Source organism: Aplosporella prunicola (genome assembly GCF_010093885.1).
Source record: "Aplosporella prunicola CBS 121167 unplaced genomic scaffold K452scaffold_1, whole genome shotgun sequence".
Lineage (NCBI taxonomy): Eukaryota > Fungi > Ascomycota > Dothideomycetes > Botryosphaeriales > Aplosporellaceae > Aplosporella > Aplosporella prunicola.
The window spans coordinates 1,101,301-1,116,151 of NW_022983529.1; the positions used below are offsets into that span (position 1 = coordinate 1,101,301).

Below are 14,851 nucleotides of genomic sequence, written 5' to 3' on the forward strand. Positions count from 1 at the left end.
CTTCTCGAATATTTGTAATTGTTGCCTGGATATCGTAACCTCTTATAGTGCAGTTCGTGCTGCCATCTCTTCGAATGCGAGGCATATATCACCCTTCTCTTTGAACGATTGAGCTTGTGTGAATCAGTAGCATCTGGCTCGTCTATAGAAGTGAATAGTGATCAACCAATCGAACAGACTTACCCATTCCGCCCGCACGACAAGCCTCGCTCCATCCGACGTGCAGACTAAGCATCACTCATTCATCCAAGTGGGTGGAGCATCACCACCAACCGGCAACCGCGTCCGCAGCCCTAGAGCCCACACCACACGCGTCCCACCAAGCTCACACACACCCGCACGCGAGCACCCACTCACGCACTCCGCTCCACGCGTCGCAGCAGCGTGCGGCGTGCCCCTCGACTCCACCTCCCCACCGGAGTCCAGACCCCCAAGACCAACAGCCCACCCCCCAGCGTCTCATCCCTCCCTCTGCCTCATCATCTGCCCACGGTCCACCCCCGTCGGAAGCCACGGACGTCTGAGCGAGACTGACACACACACACTCTCTCTCTGCGCACACCAACCCACCCGCGCCCCCCGCCCCGCTCCACTAATTACCCTACTACCCACCTTACCCACCCACCCACGCGACAGCCCCCACCTTGCACCTACCGCGCACGCAAGCACGGCAAGTCGCAAGCGCAGACGCCATCGTCAAGGGCCAAAACGGTCGACTAGTACTCCGTAGCCAGCGGCCAGCCGGGCCAACGGTCAAGCGGCCCAACGCCAACAACGGTCGCAACCCCCAATGCCGCGCCCCACCGGCCCGTCCAGCAGGTCAACATGACAAAGCAGCTCTTAGCTCTTGAGTAGGTATGTTGGACTGCGTTACTAACACACACCCCCCACCACCAGTCATGGTCATGGACAATGTCGTGGTCTAGGTAGGAGCGGGCTTGCCTCGGGCTTGCCTCGCGGCGCGTGGCTCGTAACGAGTCCCTAGCGAATGGATGGCCAGAACCAGAGCAAATACAATACGTAGTAAATGAGGATGGGGCGCGGTGCGGTGGGATCGGTATTGGAGACGGGCGGGCGGGAGGGTGGAGGGACGGCGAGTCAGAGTGGGCGAGAGCGGAATGAGTGGGAGGGAGGTGTGTGTGGAAGGAAAGCCAAAGAGGAAACGAACGGTAAACGGTGTTGGGGAGGCAGGCGCGACAACAGCAGCGCCTTCGCCTGCAAACGCACCAAAAAAAAAAAAAACCGCCAACCAACCAGCAGCCACACGACCACAGCACCGCACCCAGCGCGCAAAAACGCAGCCCACGACCCGCCCATGCACTTGCAAACACCAAAAGCAGAGGGAATATAAAAAAAAAGAAAAAAGAAAGGAAGCCCCACGCGGGATTCGAACCCGCAGCCTCCAGATTCACGTCTGGCACGATAAATTGTACCAATTTAGAAGTCTGGCGCGCTACCATTGCCTATTTTTCTGTTAGAAATCGTGTTGCGGGTGTGACTTGAACGAGTGTCAACTTACGCCAGCAGGGCCTGTACAGGTTGTTGTGGGAGTTCGTTTCCATACTGCGTCTATGTACCGTGCTGGTTTTTTAGCCGATGTTGCGCCGGTGTGCGCTTTTCTAAGTTTGCAAGCGAATGAGCGAGTGTCGCGTCTTGGGCTGTGGGCTTGGGGTGTGTGGTGGTTGGCGTCGGTTTTGATTTGTGAGTCTCTACGAGGATGTGCCTACGCTACCTCTTCAGCCATGTTCAGGCCACGTGCGATTAGGCATCGCTGCTTCGACTGCACGACATTTTTCGTTATTTCAGCTTTTCTTTCGTGGCTATGAGGTTTTACACAGACTGGACGAAACCTCAAAGTCATGCGACTTCAGTTATACGCATCTACTTTAAAGTGGCACTCAAAAGGCATCACAGCCTTTGGTTGCATATATGGCCAGAAAATATGTCCAAAAGAGTCCATGAGCCAAGACTGTATACTTTGCTGTAGAAGTTCGGTACAGGCGATGCCTATTTACTGTCGTTTAGTTGATTGCGGCCGTTCATCATGAAATCATACGCTAACACCACAGAACTATGTACACTCCCCTACGCCTTTAAAGGCGGGCAGCTTTGTCTTTCCGCGTCCCCCCGTTGCGGGTCTGCACTCTCCGCCAGAGGATGCCAAGTAAGGTTCACAACGTAATATTCAATCGTATTCGTGGGGTTCGCAGGCGTATAATGCGGTTGCCATTTCACGCCATCCAGATCCGCGCGACCCGTCCAATTCCAGCGCTTAACCAGCTCAGGTTTATTCACAAAGACCCTGTCATCAGGGCCCATGAAGCGCCAATTAACAACGTCTTGCAATATACCATCGAGCTGGTTCTTCTTCCTCGTCAGCGTCTCAAACTCCATGACGAGCTCGGTCAGACTGGGCGGCGGCCTGAACGCAGCGACCCAGCCGTCTCGGATGCGCAGCGGGCTGTCGCTCTCCCAGAACCACCAGTCCGAGTGGCGGATGGTGATGGTCAGCTTCTTCGGGCGGAACGTCGGCAACCGCGTGTACCCGGACAGCGACTCCGTGTTTTCGAGCCAGAACAGCTGCGTGAACAGGTGCACGTGCGTCAGGCCTTCGGCGTTCTTGGCCGTCAGCGCTGCAAAGGGCCATGCGTACGGCGGTCTGGGGCCGCGTCCGTGCCAGACGGTGATGGTTGCGGATCTCAGCGGGATGGGACTCGTTTCCCAGTATGCGAGGCGGCAGGTCAGGAGGAGGTCTATACAGACGCGGGGGGCGTGCGTATAGCCCGGTCGGTAATGGTAGCTGTTTTCCTCATACGGACGTGTGTGGTCGGGGTGCTGAGAGACGGCGAGCCGGAATATCTCGTTGCGGATCTCGGCAGGAAGTTTGCTCCAGAGCGGGGACTGTCTTTGCAAGTTTGCGATATTGGAGGGGTTGATGGCGTTGAGGCCGCGGCGGATCTCTCGTGTGGCAAGCCGGCGTTCGCGGCAGGCGTTGCTCTCTGAACGCATGATGGATTTCAGGAGCGTGGTTGGGCGACTACGAATGGTGAATACCTATTCGAAGAGGACTGCGGCGCGTCTGGTGTTTTCATGGGAATGAGAGAGATGCGATTACCTTGACCGGTCATGAGATGAGGGCGCCTGACTTATGGTGGTTAGACATTGACCCATTTTGTTTTGTTGTAGGCAGCAGCCATCGAGACGGGAGACATTGCATGGTTAAGTATATGGATGGGTTGCGGGGGCATCTCCGCATCACCAGCATTCGTGACCGGCCATCCATATCATAACAAACAAACAAACAAACAAACAAGCAGCATACCTACCCGCTATATATAGGGAGAGTAGGGAATGTTGGTTCGTGGTGGAGTGGTTGCCTGTTCGCTGGGCGCAAACCACAACACCACGCGCTTGCCGCATCGGGCACGTGGCGTGGACGAGCGCACCTACCTGCGATGCCCAAGACGTGTGTGGTCGACAGGCAATTCGCTCTCCCCGCACGCCGTGTTCGCTGTTTGTCCTGTGCGCCACTCTATCGTGACTGTCCGTTGACATCCCTTGAGCCTTCCTCTGTCGCTCACGAAATAGACGCTACCTCTCTATAGTACCTATTCACTAACAAGTCCTCCGAGATCGTTAGGCTTCGATGCCGCTTCTCGTCCGAATACTCAAACGCACCGACACGTGCGCTGCCTCATCCTGTTCATCTTCTGTCTACAAGCCTTTTCCGGCTTCGTCGTCCAGACTCACCTACGGATCCCTTTTAAAAGCGTCCACAGCTCACCTTAAACCTCGCAGTAGTTCACGAGCAATCAGTACCAAGGCCACTCGCAACCCGGTGCTTTCTCGCTCCATTTCTCCCAACAACACTTCCCCCTGGCCGTCCAGCATGGCGACCACAAACATTTCCTCCGAGGACTCGACCTCTTGCTCTTCGCCTATCTTCACTCGCCTCCCGACCCGAGAGTCGCCCTTTACCACCCCCGAGGCCTCTGTTTTTGATGTCAAGGACGTCGATGATGCGCTTGTCGATGCTCTTACCAAGGAACTCGACCTCGAGGAGATTTGTCAGATACTGACCGACGTCGCCCATAAGGCAGGCGACATGATCTTAGCTGCGGATCCCTCAGTAGACGATTCTGACACGAAGAACAACACGAGCGATCGCGTGACGGCCACCGACAAGGCCGTCGAGGCCATGGTCTATAGCACCTTGACGGCAGCCTATCCCGAATTCGACTTCCTCGGCGAAGAGACATCCAAGGAGGGACAGAAGCTCACTGATGCACCAACTTTCGTGTGCGATCCCATCGATGGCACGCTCAACTTCATCCATGGCTTCCCGAACGTCGCCGTCTCACTGGCGCTGACAGTGGCACGCCAGCCCGTCATCGGCGTCGTATTCAATCCATTCCGTCGCGACCTCTTCACTGCCATCAGGGGTCGCGGTGCGCACTTCACCCGTTTCGACGGCCGCCGTGTAGCACTGCCAGTGAAGCAGCGCCCATCATCGCTCGGCTCGCTCAACGACTGCCTCGTCGCCGTCGAATGGGGAAACCAGCGCAACGGGCCCAACTGGGAGCTCCGCTCTTCCGTGCACAAGAAAATGTTGTCAGCGCGCGATGAAGGCGGCGCGATGGTGCACAGTGTGCGAAGCTCGGGCTCCGCGGCCCTCGACTTCTGCTACGTCGCGGCTGGCTGGGTCGACGTATTTTGGGAAGCGGGCGTGTGGATCTGGGACATCTGCGCCGGCTGGATCATCCTACGCGAAGCAGGCGGCATCGTCGCGTCCGCAAACCCCGGCGGCTGGAACCCCGAGCTCGAAGGCCGGCTGTACCTGGCCGTTCGGGGCGCGCCCGCGGGCCAGAAGGAAGTGGTGGAGGAGCTGTGGGGACTCATGGAGGGCAAGAAGTTTAAGTTCCCGACGAAGAAGTAAGGCGGACCCATCGCTCTCTTTCCTTTTTCGGCCGAGTTTCCTATTCCCGCATGCTCCTCCGTCTGATCCGGCACCTTGCACGGCCTTGAGCCCAATCGATCAGAGCCGGACCAGGGGGTTTCCTCACTCTTCTGGCCCCACCTTGCATTTCACGGCCCTGTCATCCGACATGGAAGCGGCATCGCATAAAAAGAAAAAACTAGCATGGCATTTTCGGCGAACAGGCGTTTCCAGGACCAGCTACTCGGCGAGGCGCGACTCATGTTGCCCCATTTCACTTGTCCAAAGCGAGAAGTTGCTGCTTTGATTTCTTTCCTTTTGCATTTGTAGTCACATTATATGCGTCTAGATCCAAATCTAGCTACGCACGCAGCTAGCAGCAGCGTCGTGCCCCAGTTCAGTGTCTGTCCACTAAGGACGAAAGTGGGAGTGGGAGTCGGTGCTGGGTGGTGGGTGGTGGAGATGGCGGCGGCAGTGGCTCCAATGCGACCTACCGGACGACCTACCAGGCCATTCAATCCTCGCATGCAGACCCCGGTCCTCCGTACGTATGTAGCTGCGCAACAGAAAATCTAAACAGGCAGCGCGAGCTCCATAAATCACTAGGTAGTTGGTTGTTGAACCTGAGTCTCTGTGCCTGCGTCCCCCACTTGCTCTCTCTCTCTCTCGCTCGCTCGCTCTTCCGCCGCCTGTGTCTCTGCACCCGACCCGACGCTTATGATATGATATGCAGCAGATCCACACGGCCAGACATGCGCAGCTACCTAAATTGGTAGGTAGTGATTACTAACCCCGCACCCTCCCCCCATCCCCCACACATGCACTCACTCATCCACTCGCACATCCACTTACTCATTCACTCATTCCCTTCCCGCCTGCCTGCCGACCTGCTTAGGCACGAAGATTGCTTACTCCGTACTGACGATCTGATTCTGCCTGCCCATCCGCATTCCAACCCAACCCAACCCAACCAAAACCGACCTGTCGCGCCCGCCGATCCCAATGTCGTGCCTACAATACGAACTGAACCGAACTGCACTGCACTGCGCCGCAGCAGCAGCCGCCCCACTCGACGCTGCGCGGTGTGCGTGGCGTAGCGGCAGCGTAGCAGTAGCAGTAGCGTAGCGAGCGATTCGAGAACGAGCGACTCGAGAACGCAAGAACGCGAGAAGGCGAGAGCGTGCGTGCGCGCGTGCGTTCGCTGACCGCCGCCGGACCGGACTTGACGCGCGCCTGCTGGGCCGGACCGGGCGGGCGAGCAAGCGAGCGTGATGCGCAATGTGCGATGTGCGATGTACGCAATGTGCGCGAGGCGAGGTGAGGCGAGGTGAGGTGAGAGCGTCGCCCGTTGAATGATGGACGACGACGTGGGGTTTGTGTGTTGTGTGTTGGGTGCTGGACTGGGGAGGGAGGTAGGTAATCAATCGATCAATCCATTTCGCCATGTTACGTGTGTATGTGTATGTGTGTGTGCGATATGCTATGCCATGATAGCAACACAGCACAACACAGTCCATTGCAGCAGTACCAGTAGAAGAAGACTCGTGATACCAACAAGCAGAAAAAAGAGGATGAGCAGGACGAGAAAAAGAAAAGAAAAGAAAAGAAAAGAAAAAAGAAAAAGCGACAGCGAACAGAAGTGAAAACCAATCAATCAATCAATCCGTCAGTCAGATTCGCTCGCATCCATTACAACCCAATCCAAGCCTAACCCAGCCATTTCCTGCCCAGTCCAGTCCAGTACCGTGATCGCCAGCCCTGTACGCCGGCGGTGCGCGCTCTCTCTGTCTCGATTCCGAGTCTTTCCTTGCTTGCTTGCCTGCTTGCATGCCTTTCTGTCTATCCATCATTGGTATATCCATTTATCGTTTCTTCCCCGTCACTACTACCTTCCCCCCCTCCTCCTCCTCCCCACGCCTTCCAGCATCACCGCCACCGCCGCCGCCGGCGCCAGCGCCGCGTCACCCGCAAGGCCGACCCAAACCAGCCGCCAGCTAGCTAGCTAGGCAGGCAGGCAGGCACCTAGGCAGGCAAGCAGGCAGACAGGTAGGCCCACCCGCGCGCCCGTACGCACACACACAGAGTCTACGCGACGAACGGCCTCGAAGCGAACTTGCCGCCGCTGCTACCGACGGGGCTACCGCTACTAGTGCTAGTGCTCTCAGTGGGCGCATTGGCATCAGCATCGGCGTCGGTAGTGACACTGTCTTCGCTGCCGCTCTGGGAGCTGCGCTTGGCGAAGCCGCCGCCAAAATTGTTGCCGAAGCCGCCGCCGCCGAAGCCGCCCGCGTTGTTGTTGGCAAAGCCGTTGCCGAAGCCGCCGAAGCCGCCGAAGCCGCTGCCGGGGGTGGGCGTGCTGTCGCTGCCGCTGCTGGTGCCTGAGGAGCCCTGCGTGGTGGTGGGGTTAGCGGCGTGTTTTGGGTGGGGGTGGGGGTGGGGTGTTGTTGTTGTTGTTGTGTGAGGAGGGGAAGAAAGGGAGGGTGGGGTGGGAGTATTGGATGGGGTGAGGGAGTGGGGTGCGTACCTGGCCAACAGTGAACTTGGTGCAGTCGTCCTGAGCGCCACGCTGAGCGACGGGCATGAGGACGGGCTGGTGGTTCGACGACGAGGACATCGTGCAGATGCGGTACGTGCCGGCGGGAAGACCGCCGTCGACGTCGGCCGAGAGCAGGCCCTGGCCGTTGCCTTCGTCGTTGATACCCTTGAAGAAGGCGAAGTCGGTGGGGTCGAGCGGCTGGTCGGGCGTCATGCTGCCGCCCATGTCCTGGATTGTGATGTGCGTGTGGCCGATCACTTGCCCGCTGCTGTCAAGCTGCTGCGGCGCAGCATAGTACGTGTTGTCCGGGTTCGTGAACGTGCCGGGCGACAGTCCCGACATTTGCACGTTGACGGTGAAGCCTTCGTTTTCGTTGAGGTCCTGGCCTGGCTGCGGGTCGAGGATGATCGAGGAGACCATTTTGTCTTCGGCGGGAATCTGACCCATGACTGTATTGATTCGTTAGCTGATGCTTACTGTGACCCTCTCTACTGGTCTATCACTTACCAACACCATTGCAAGAACCCTCCTTTACCTGTTGTCCGTTGGTCAAAGTTTGGCCGTTACAGAAGTTGATAAAGTTCGCGGAGTCACTAATAATGTTAGAAACTGTACGTATAGCTTGAATGAACGGGGAACTTACGTGAGGGAAGGAGCCTGCCCATCTTCACCACCGTCCTCCTGGCCATCCGACTGGCTGCCAGATTGAACGAGGTTTTGGGACAGAGAAAGGGAATCACCACCTCCTCCACTGAAGTCGTTGTTGTTGCTTCCGCCGCCGCCAAAGCCATTGCCGCCAAAGCCATTGCCACCGAAGCCACCACCACCAAACCCACCGCCGCCGAACCCTCCGCCGCCAAAGCCGCCGCCACCAAACTGGGGCTTGGCTAGGCCGAGCCTGGCATAGGTAAGGAGGGCAACAAAAAGGGTGGTGCTGTCAACGTGCATGATTGCTGAGGTTTTTTGAAAGAGTTCGGTCGAAAATAGAGAAGTTGGAGTTTAAAGGTTCAACGGTCGTAGAAATGTAAAGAGCGTACTCCGACTAGCGGGACTGACAATGGAGAATGGAAATACAGACACGTTCAACGTAGTCTGTGATGTGATGGAGGCGTCAAGGAAAAAGAACGTAACCCCAAAATAGAGTCTTCTTCCAGATCACTAGTGGCGAGAGGATGATGAAGAGGATGCAGCAAGTCGAACGACGAGGAGAAGACCTTAAGTGTCCCTTGGCGGGTCTGCATAGCAAACTTGTTGGCCGCAGCGATACCTGAATCGCTATACCGCGGCGCGAGCATAGGGAGGTGAAACCCGCGATGAGGGCGAGCATGTCTCACCAAGCACTGTATACAAGTGTCCCGGACAGAGGGCGCATCTGGGAATGTGAAGGCATCTTTCTTACTGTTGTGAAGCACGGGACCGGCGGCAAAGGCAGGCGCGAAGCATCGGGAAGCCGCACAGAAACCGATAGCGTCAGAGATTGTCGTTGTGGTGGAGACACTTTGAGACCGAAGCGGTTTTGAAGCCGGTTAGTCAGCGGCCTCTTTCCCGCCCAACGTCGCGATTTACGGATGAACGGTGAAGCGCGGAGAAGGATCGCCCATTAGCTGTCTCGCAGTACCGTGAACCTTAAATTAACCATATCGAACCTCCAATGCGGGCGGCTGGAGAGAGATCTGTTGGTGTCGCGAGCACTGGACTCTGTCGCTTGCTACGGATCAATGCCCACCTTTCTACAGGCCTGTCACAACTTCACATGCAGTGCCCTCTCTCATTTGATGAAGTGCATATGCATATGCATATGCCGGTACCTGCAGCTCCGGTCCACGGCTGCGTGACCTGCAAAAAAAAGATGAAAAAAAAACAAAGATCGCACTCACCTTTTATTTTTTGTTATTATTATTCTTTTTTTATTTTTTTATTTTTTTTTAGCTGACATGTCGATTAACTTAGTGCGATGGAGAGTTGGCGTCGTCGTCGCTTTACCTGCTGCGGCTAAAAGAGGCAAGCTTGCAAGCGCCTGCAGGGCATCGGGCTAGGAAAGGGAGGCGGGGTCAAGGGTCCAAGCGCAAGTGGGGGATGCTCGCGCCGTCGACAACCAAGAACATGGATTCTGGCGTTCTGTCTACCTCCGCGGCCGAAACTCGCCGACAGAGCCCTAGGTTCCTCAGCCTCAATTCCTGCCATCACGCTCTGGTGGCGAGACTCGACATCACGAGCTGAGGGGCGGGGGCGGGCGGGGACTGCGCCACACGCAGCGGTCCGACTGTTCACCTTGTGTCCTTGTCGTCTAAGGTGGCAATCTGCGTTGGGATTCCCGGTCTCGAGAGTCCATGCATGGCTTCTGTGTCGCAATGTCCTCCCGCCATTGACGACGGCATTCGATATAGTTTGCAGTAGTGTCATCGAACATGATGAAAGAAGATTCCTATAGCCGTGCGTCTGACGCAAACTCACCTTTGGAACTTGGACAAAATGCACACTGAGAGCTGGTGTGGATCCAATGCACCACCGAAGGACGCGCCTATTCGTATTGTGTAGTTTCGGCCAAAACTACAACCTTAATCATAGAGCTACGCTGCCCTCCATCACCTGTACAGCGCTCCCGGAAAGTAGGACCGTCTCGATTCCTTCGTCTTGGCCCAAGGTGATCTCTACCCCTATATCGCTCTTTCGGCCCAGCTCCACTCCCTGGGTGATGGCGTATTTGAGCGTTTGACCAGGGACATCTTCTTGCAGCGAAAGGTAACTAGCGAGGCCGCTAGCAGCACTACCCGTCGCCGGATCCTCCAGAGACCCCTCTACCATGCGCGTCCTTAGATTCCGCGTGCCGTCGGCCGAATCTGGCAAGCACACGAAGAAGTAGAGCGCCACGAACGACTGGTCCCAGTCCTTGTCTAGCGTGACGTCGACCCTGAAAGACCCTGTGGTGGCGCTTCCGAGAGCCTCAATGCTGTCTAACTGGACAAGAGCAAAGGTCATGCCCCTGACAATGGAGACGACCGGGGACGCAGCTGGCAGCTGCGAGGCGTAGGGTGCGAGAGTGGGCTGCATTTCAAGCAGCCGAGCCTGCGACAGTGCGTTCTGATGGGCATGGACGTCGTGAGGGATGGAAGCCTTGGCAAGCTGCTCGGACCTGGAGTACTCGAGCTCTATGCGGCCCGCTTTCGTGATAAAGGCGCCTTTGACGACATCATCCCTTGCCTCGAGCTGAGAAAGCACATGGCAGGCAGTGCCGATAGTGGGATGGCCGGCAAAAGGCACTTCGGCCGTTGTCAGGAAGATATCAATTGGCCAGCAGGCGTTCTCAGCTCGCTCCAGCCGTTCGTGGAGGAATACGGTCTCGGAATAGTTGAACTCCCTCGCGATAATTTGTTTCTGGTCTTGGCTCAGCTGGAGAGCCGGTGGGACGCTGACGACGGCCAATGGGTTGCCGGCGAAGCTTGTGCGAGTGAAGACGTCCAAGGTAGCGTAGCGCAGGGTGAGATTGGATGTTTCGGCCATCTCGTTTGGAGGCGTGCAGACGGTTGCTGCACGGAGCCGCCGAATGTTCAGGTGGTGGTCGGTGTGATGGTGAGTTGCAGGTACGTATGTAGGTACGGAGGAGTATCCGTGCTGATGTGTCACGCAGCAGTGGTGGGGTGGGGGAGGGGGAGGAGCAAGGAAGGGTGTGACTCGACAATGGACATGTCGGATTCCGCAGCCACGTGCGAGCATCATCGCGTGTGGCTCAACCAGTCGTTCATAGCGCCAAGCACGGTGGGCCCCTGAACGAATTATCGTCGTGGCGTTCGAGTCGCACAACGGCGCCTGTTGCTCGTGATATGTGCGTCGCGATATAGGAATTTCCGACAGGCAAGACAGAGGTGCAGCCACGGGGCGCATGAGGTTATCGAAAGCTAGGTAGCTTACACCCGACTGGACTAGGTGGACGCGCGATAACACAGGAATAACGTGCGCGCGGGTGCAATTTACCACTATCACACGTGCCGGCGGCGGAGAGAGAGAAGGGGACTCGGAGTGCGGGCGGGGACGTCCGCACCGGTGAGGTCGTCTGCCCGCATGCGTGTCATTGTGCATGACATCAACGGCGATATATTGAGACGCGCAACTTGGGCTTCTGGCGACCGTGGCACCCTGTTACCACGCGGATCAGCGAAGGTCTGGGTGCGGGTCCCCTGAGCGGCGAGCGGAGAAAGAGAGGAGCACAAAGAGTCAGTGGCCGTTTGACGATCGTAAAGTCGAGACTCTGGCGCGCCGTGCGTGATTTTTTAGCCCTCCCTCGTCCGCGACCGTTGGGAAATGGTCCCGCGCGTGCAGCTGGGAACTAAGGAATGGCTCGCATCGCTTATCGGGAAACGGGTTATGGGGGCTGCATGAGGGAGCAATTCCATCGTCCCTGTACGGAGTAGGTCCCGACGACAAGGAAAGCAGTAATGGATCGACTGGCGACATAGCACACACATGGGGGCTGGCGCAAGGCCGCGAGATTCGCCCCACGGCCTCCATTGGCCAGACCGGCGCTCTCATCACACTTTTGGCGTGGGGACGTGCAGCAAAGCAACATCCGGCCGACAGGGGTGCGCAGGTTTGCAACAATTAATCTTTTTTTTTTTTTTCTTTCTTTATTTTTTTGCAGCAGGTAGAGAGAGGTTCGGCTGTTGGGGGAGATGTGGAAGAGAGGGGGCGGCCCACATACATGCGCATACCTGCCCCCACCACTACCATCACCATCACCACCTAAACATATCCCAACACCAACATGACATGCAGCAGTCAGTTTATTCTGGGTCAATCCGTATGGTATTGTAGTTGGGTTTCAAACGAAACGACACGCGGCTCCTGGGGCGGGCACCGGGCAGCGAGGCGACCCGGCGCTTCGATGGTGCGAGTGAGGCGCGGATTCCAAGCCGGCGGTAGCGGGCTCGGAGGATTGCCTCAAAGGCTTGGGGCGCAGGCGCTAGGCTCGTCGGAACAGCCAGAGTTTCCTCTTTTCCGGGTCGCGCACCCCTGCCGGAAGCTGTCGAACAACTTCCGCCGCCCGCTGATCCCTTTAATCGGGCAGACGCCGCCTTTCAAAAGCCACCCTCCTCCCCGCGCCCTCAGTCCTGGCTGCCCGTTTCGCCGTCCAGTCACTCCTTGACCTTCACCTAGCCTACGCCTCGAGCCGCGCCGGCGCCCACCCTCCTTGACCAGCATCATCCCTTTGCCGCAGGAACAGGTGAGCTAGACATGATCCCATCACGCCCTATGCACGCTACCAACCGAGCCTGGACGCCTGCAAGGGCTGCCGCCCCGCCGTCGATATATCCCCGACGCCCGCCAGCCCACCCTCCTCGAGTGTGTCCCTACCTACTAACACCCACCCTCTCTCTTCCACAGCTACTACTACACCTAACCTGCACACTCGCTCCCTCCTACGTCATGGCGCATCGCACCAATCCGTCGCAGTCGGATGCGACTCTACAACAACACATTCGCAGCGCCTCCGAGGCCTCGCAAGAACACCGCAGGAATCAGGAACGCCTGATGGAGACGATTCACTCCCACACCAACGGCAAGGACCTGCCGCTCCGGACCATGTACATTCTTAACTGCGCCTCGCGCGGCCAGGCGACGTCGCAGCCCAAGCCCGCCGACCGCGCCCACGAGCAAAACTTTACCAGCATTCTTCAGCAGGAAATGTCCCAGTTGCCACTCCAAAGAACGTCGCTGCCGCTCGTCTTCGTCCGCAAGTTTGTGCGCGACACCTTCTGCCAAGACCAGCTCAGCCGCGTCAACTTTTCGCAAGCCCTCACTGCACTTGATTACTTCAAGGATTTGGAGATGCGGAGGATCAACACGGTTCAGGAGATGTGGCACAGACTGGGCGTTGACGTGCGCGCCACCCCAGGGGGCAGTCTCGGCGAGCTGGCCCACCTTATTGACCTCAAGGAGCGCTACCTGACCGAGATGTATGCTTGGCTGTACGTCTATCTTCGCCAGTGGATTCTCATCCACGAGATCAAGATGCAACCCTTTGACAAGCACAACTGTCTTGCCATGCTCAACACCCTGTGGCCGCCCATCCCCACGTCAATCCCCGAGGGAATCCCGCCCGCGGTGGTCCAGTCGCAGCGCAAGGACTTTTTCAAGGCAATCAATTCCATTCCTGGCCGGGGCACGGTTGAGCTCCAGCGCCTCATCACCCAGGATGCAAAGGAGGGTGAGCCCGATGGCTGGCCGGAGACTGCTCGCATGATGGACATCTACATCGAGAAGGTCGACGAAATCATCGAGTTTAGCGAGAAGATGCGGAACACCGCCGACGTCGACCTCCACGTTGCTCCTCCCTCTGCTTCGCTCAACGGCTACGCCATCAACAGGGAGCCCGTCTTGGCGCCTCTCTATGACCTCAGCGCTCCTGACACATGCAAGGAAGAGTACACGGTATCGCGCAAGGGCCGCAAGGTCGATTCGGGTATTAGCTTCGGCTCTGCATTCAGCAAGCGTCCCTCGACCAGTGGCAGCACCAGCTCGGCTGGCAGCGTGACGAGGCAGGATTCCACGACTCCGGAAGTCGTCGAGAACAAGCGCAACAGCCAGAGCAAGATGGGCCGGGTCCTCAACAAGCTCCACCGCAAGAAGACGACGCCTGACCTCAAGCTGCCCGACGAGCCGGAGCAACAACCCGAGGAGAAGAGGGGGTCGCTTCGCAAGATGCGCTCTTTCGGCGCCCTTGCCTCCGACTTCAAGCACAGAAGCTCGAGCCGGTCGGGTATGGGCTCGCGCCAGGGCAGTGCCTGCGAACCCTTCGACGCTGAGGAGATGAAGCGTCATCGCATGGCTTACGAGGCCAAGACGGGCAAATTCCTCACCGTGAGCGAGCCCTTCTAAGGTGATGCGCGACGTCATCCACCACCACCACTCCTCATCTCGTAACACCACTGAAGGTGCGAGATACTTTTACGATTTTTACGAACTGCAATGATTCCCCCCATCGATTGTCCCTTGGCGCGACATCTGTTTCCTTATACCGTCTTCCTGCATTCACTCCAGCATTTCCTTTTCCGATCCTGTTTGCGACGGCGTTCGTAAGGAGAAACAGGAAGAAAAGCCACCTCCTCTCTTAGGACTACACGGCTTGTTTTGCCACACTACCTATTTCCTTTTTTCTGTCTCGTCTTTTTAGGTTCGGCGCTCGGTAAAAAAAAGGGGGGCCCTCACGAGGCACAAAAAAATCCCTTGGTGTTACCGGCATGTCCAAAAAAGCTGCTTTTGCGCAGCTACTGGCTTTCCAATCTTTTTTCCTCCCTCTTTTTCCTCTCTCTCATGTCTGTTCATATCTCTCTCGACTGCACGCGGATCCAAGCGCACACGGATCCACACTTTTGGTTTTTTTT

General features: G+C 57.2%; 5 protein-coding genes and 1 pseudogene across 6 annotated transcripts; 2 read left to right on the forward strand and 4 right to left on the reverse strand.

The window, feature by feature from the left end:
• Positions 1-1,377: 1,377 nt before the first annotated feature.
• On the reverse strand, positions 1,378-1,475 carry K452DRAFT_t5 (annotated as a pseudogene). Its single transcript has one exon. The product of its transcript is annotated as a tRNA-OTHER (tRNA).
• A 479-nt stretch (positions 1,476-1,954) lies between these two features.
• On the reverse strand, positions 1,955-3,051 carry K452DRAFT_282416 (uncharacterized protein). The gene has a single exon (XM_033539584.1). It carries the CDS (start codon positions 3,007-3,009, stop codon positions 2,086-2,088), a length of 924 nt encoding a protein of 307 aa, XP_033403125.1. The 5' UTR covers positions 3,010-3,051; the 3' UTR covers positions 1,955-2,085.
• A 525-nt stretch (positions 3,052-3,576) lies between these two features.
• On the forward strand, positions 3,577-4,986 carry K452DRAFT_282417 (uncharacterized protein). The gene has a single exon (XM_033539585.1). It carries the CDS (start codon positions 3,890-3,892, stop codon positions 4,934-4,936), a length of 1,047 nt encoding a protein of 348 aa, XP_033403126.1. The 5' UTR covers positions 3,577-3,889; the 3' UTR covers positions 4,937-4,986.
• A 2,035-nt stretch (positions 4,987-7,021) lies between these two features.
• On the reverse strand, positions 7,022-8,420 carry K452DRAFT_304260 (uncharacterized protein; the record flags this gene model as incomplete). The annotated part of the gene is made up of 4 exons (XM_033542802.1): positions 7,022-7,324; positions 7,461-7,921; positions 7,980-8,065; positions 8,116-8,420. The coding sequence occupies 4 exons, from the start codon at positions 8,418-8,420 to the stop codon at positions 7,022-7,024; spliced, it is 1,155 nt and encodes a 384-aa protein (XP_033403127.1).
• A 1,614-nt stretch (positions 8,421-10,034) lies between these two features.
• On the reverse strand, positions 10,035-10,973 carry K452DRAFT_304261 (uncharacterized protein; the record flags this gene model as incomplete). Its single annotated transcript, XM_033542803.1, has 1 exon — positions 10,035-10,973. One exon carries the CDS (start codon positions 10,971-10,973, stop codon positions 10,035-10,037), a length of 939 nt encoding a protein of 312 aa, XP_033403128.1.
• A 1,920-nt stretch (positions 10,974-12,893) lies between these two features.
• K452DRAFT_293845 (uncharacterized protein) lies at positions 12,894-14,345 on the forward strand (the record flags this gene model as incomplete). Its single annotated transcript, XM_033541625.1, has 1 exon — positions 12,894-14,345. One exon carries the CDS (start codon positions 12,894-12,896, stop codon positions 14,343-14,345), a length of 1,452 nt encoding a protein of 483 aa, XP_033403129.1.
• Between the last annotated feature and the right edge of the window lie 506 nt (positions 14,346-14,851).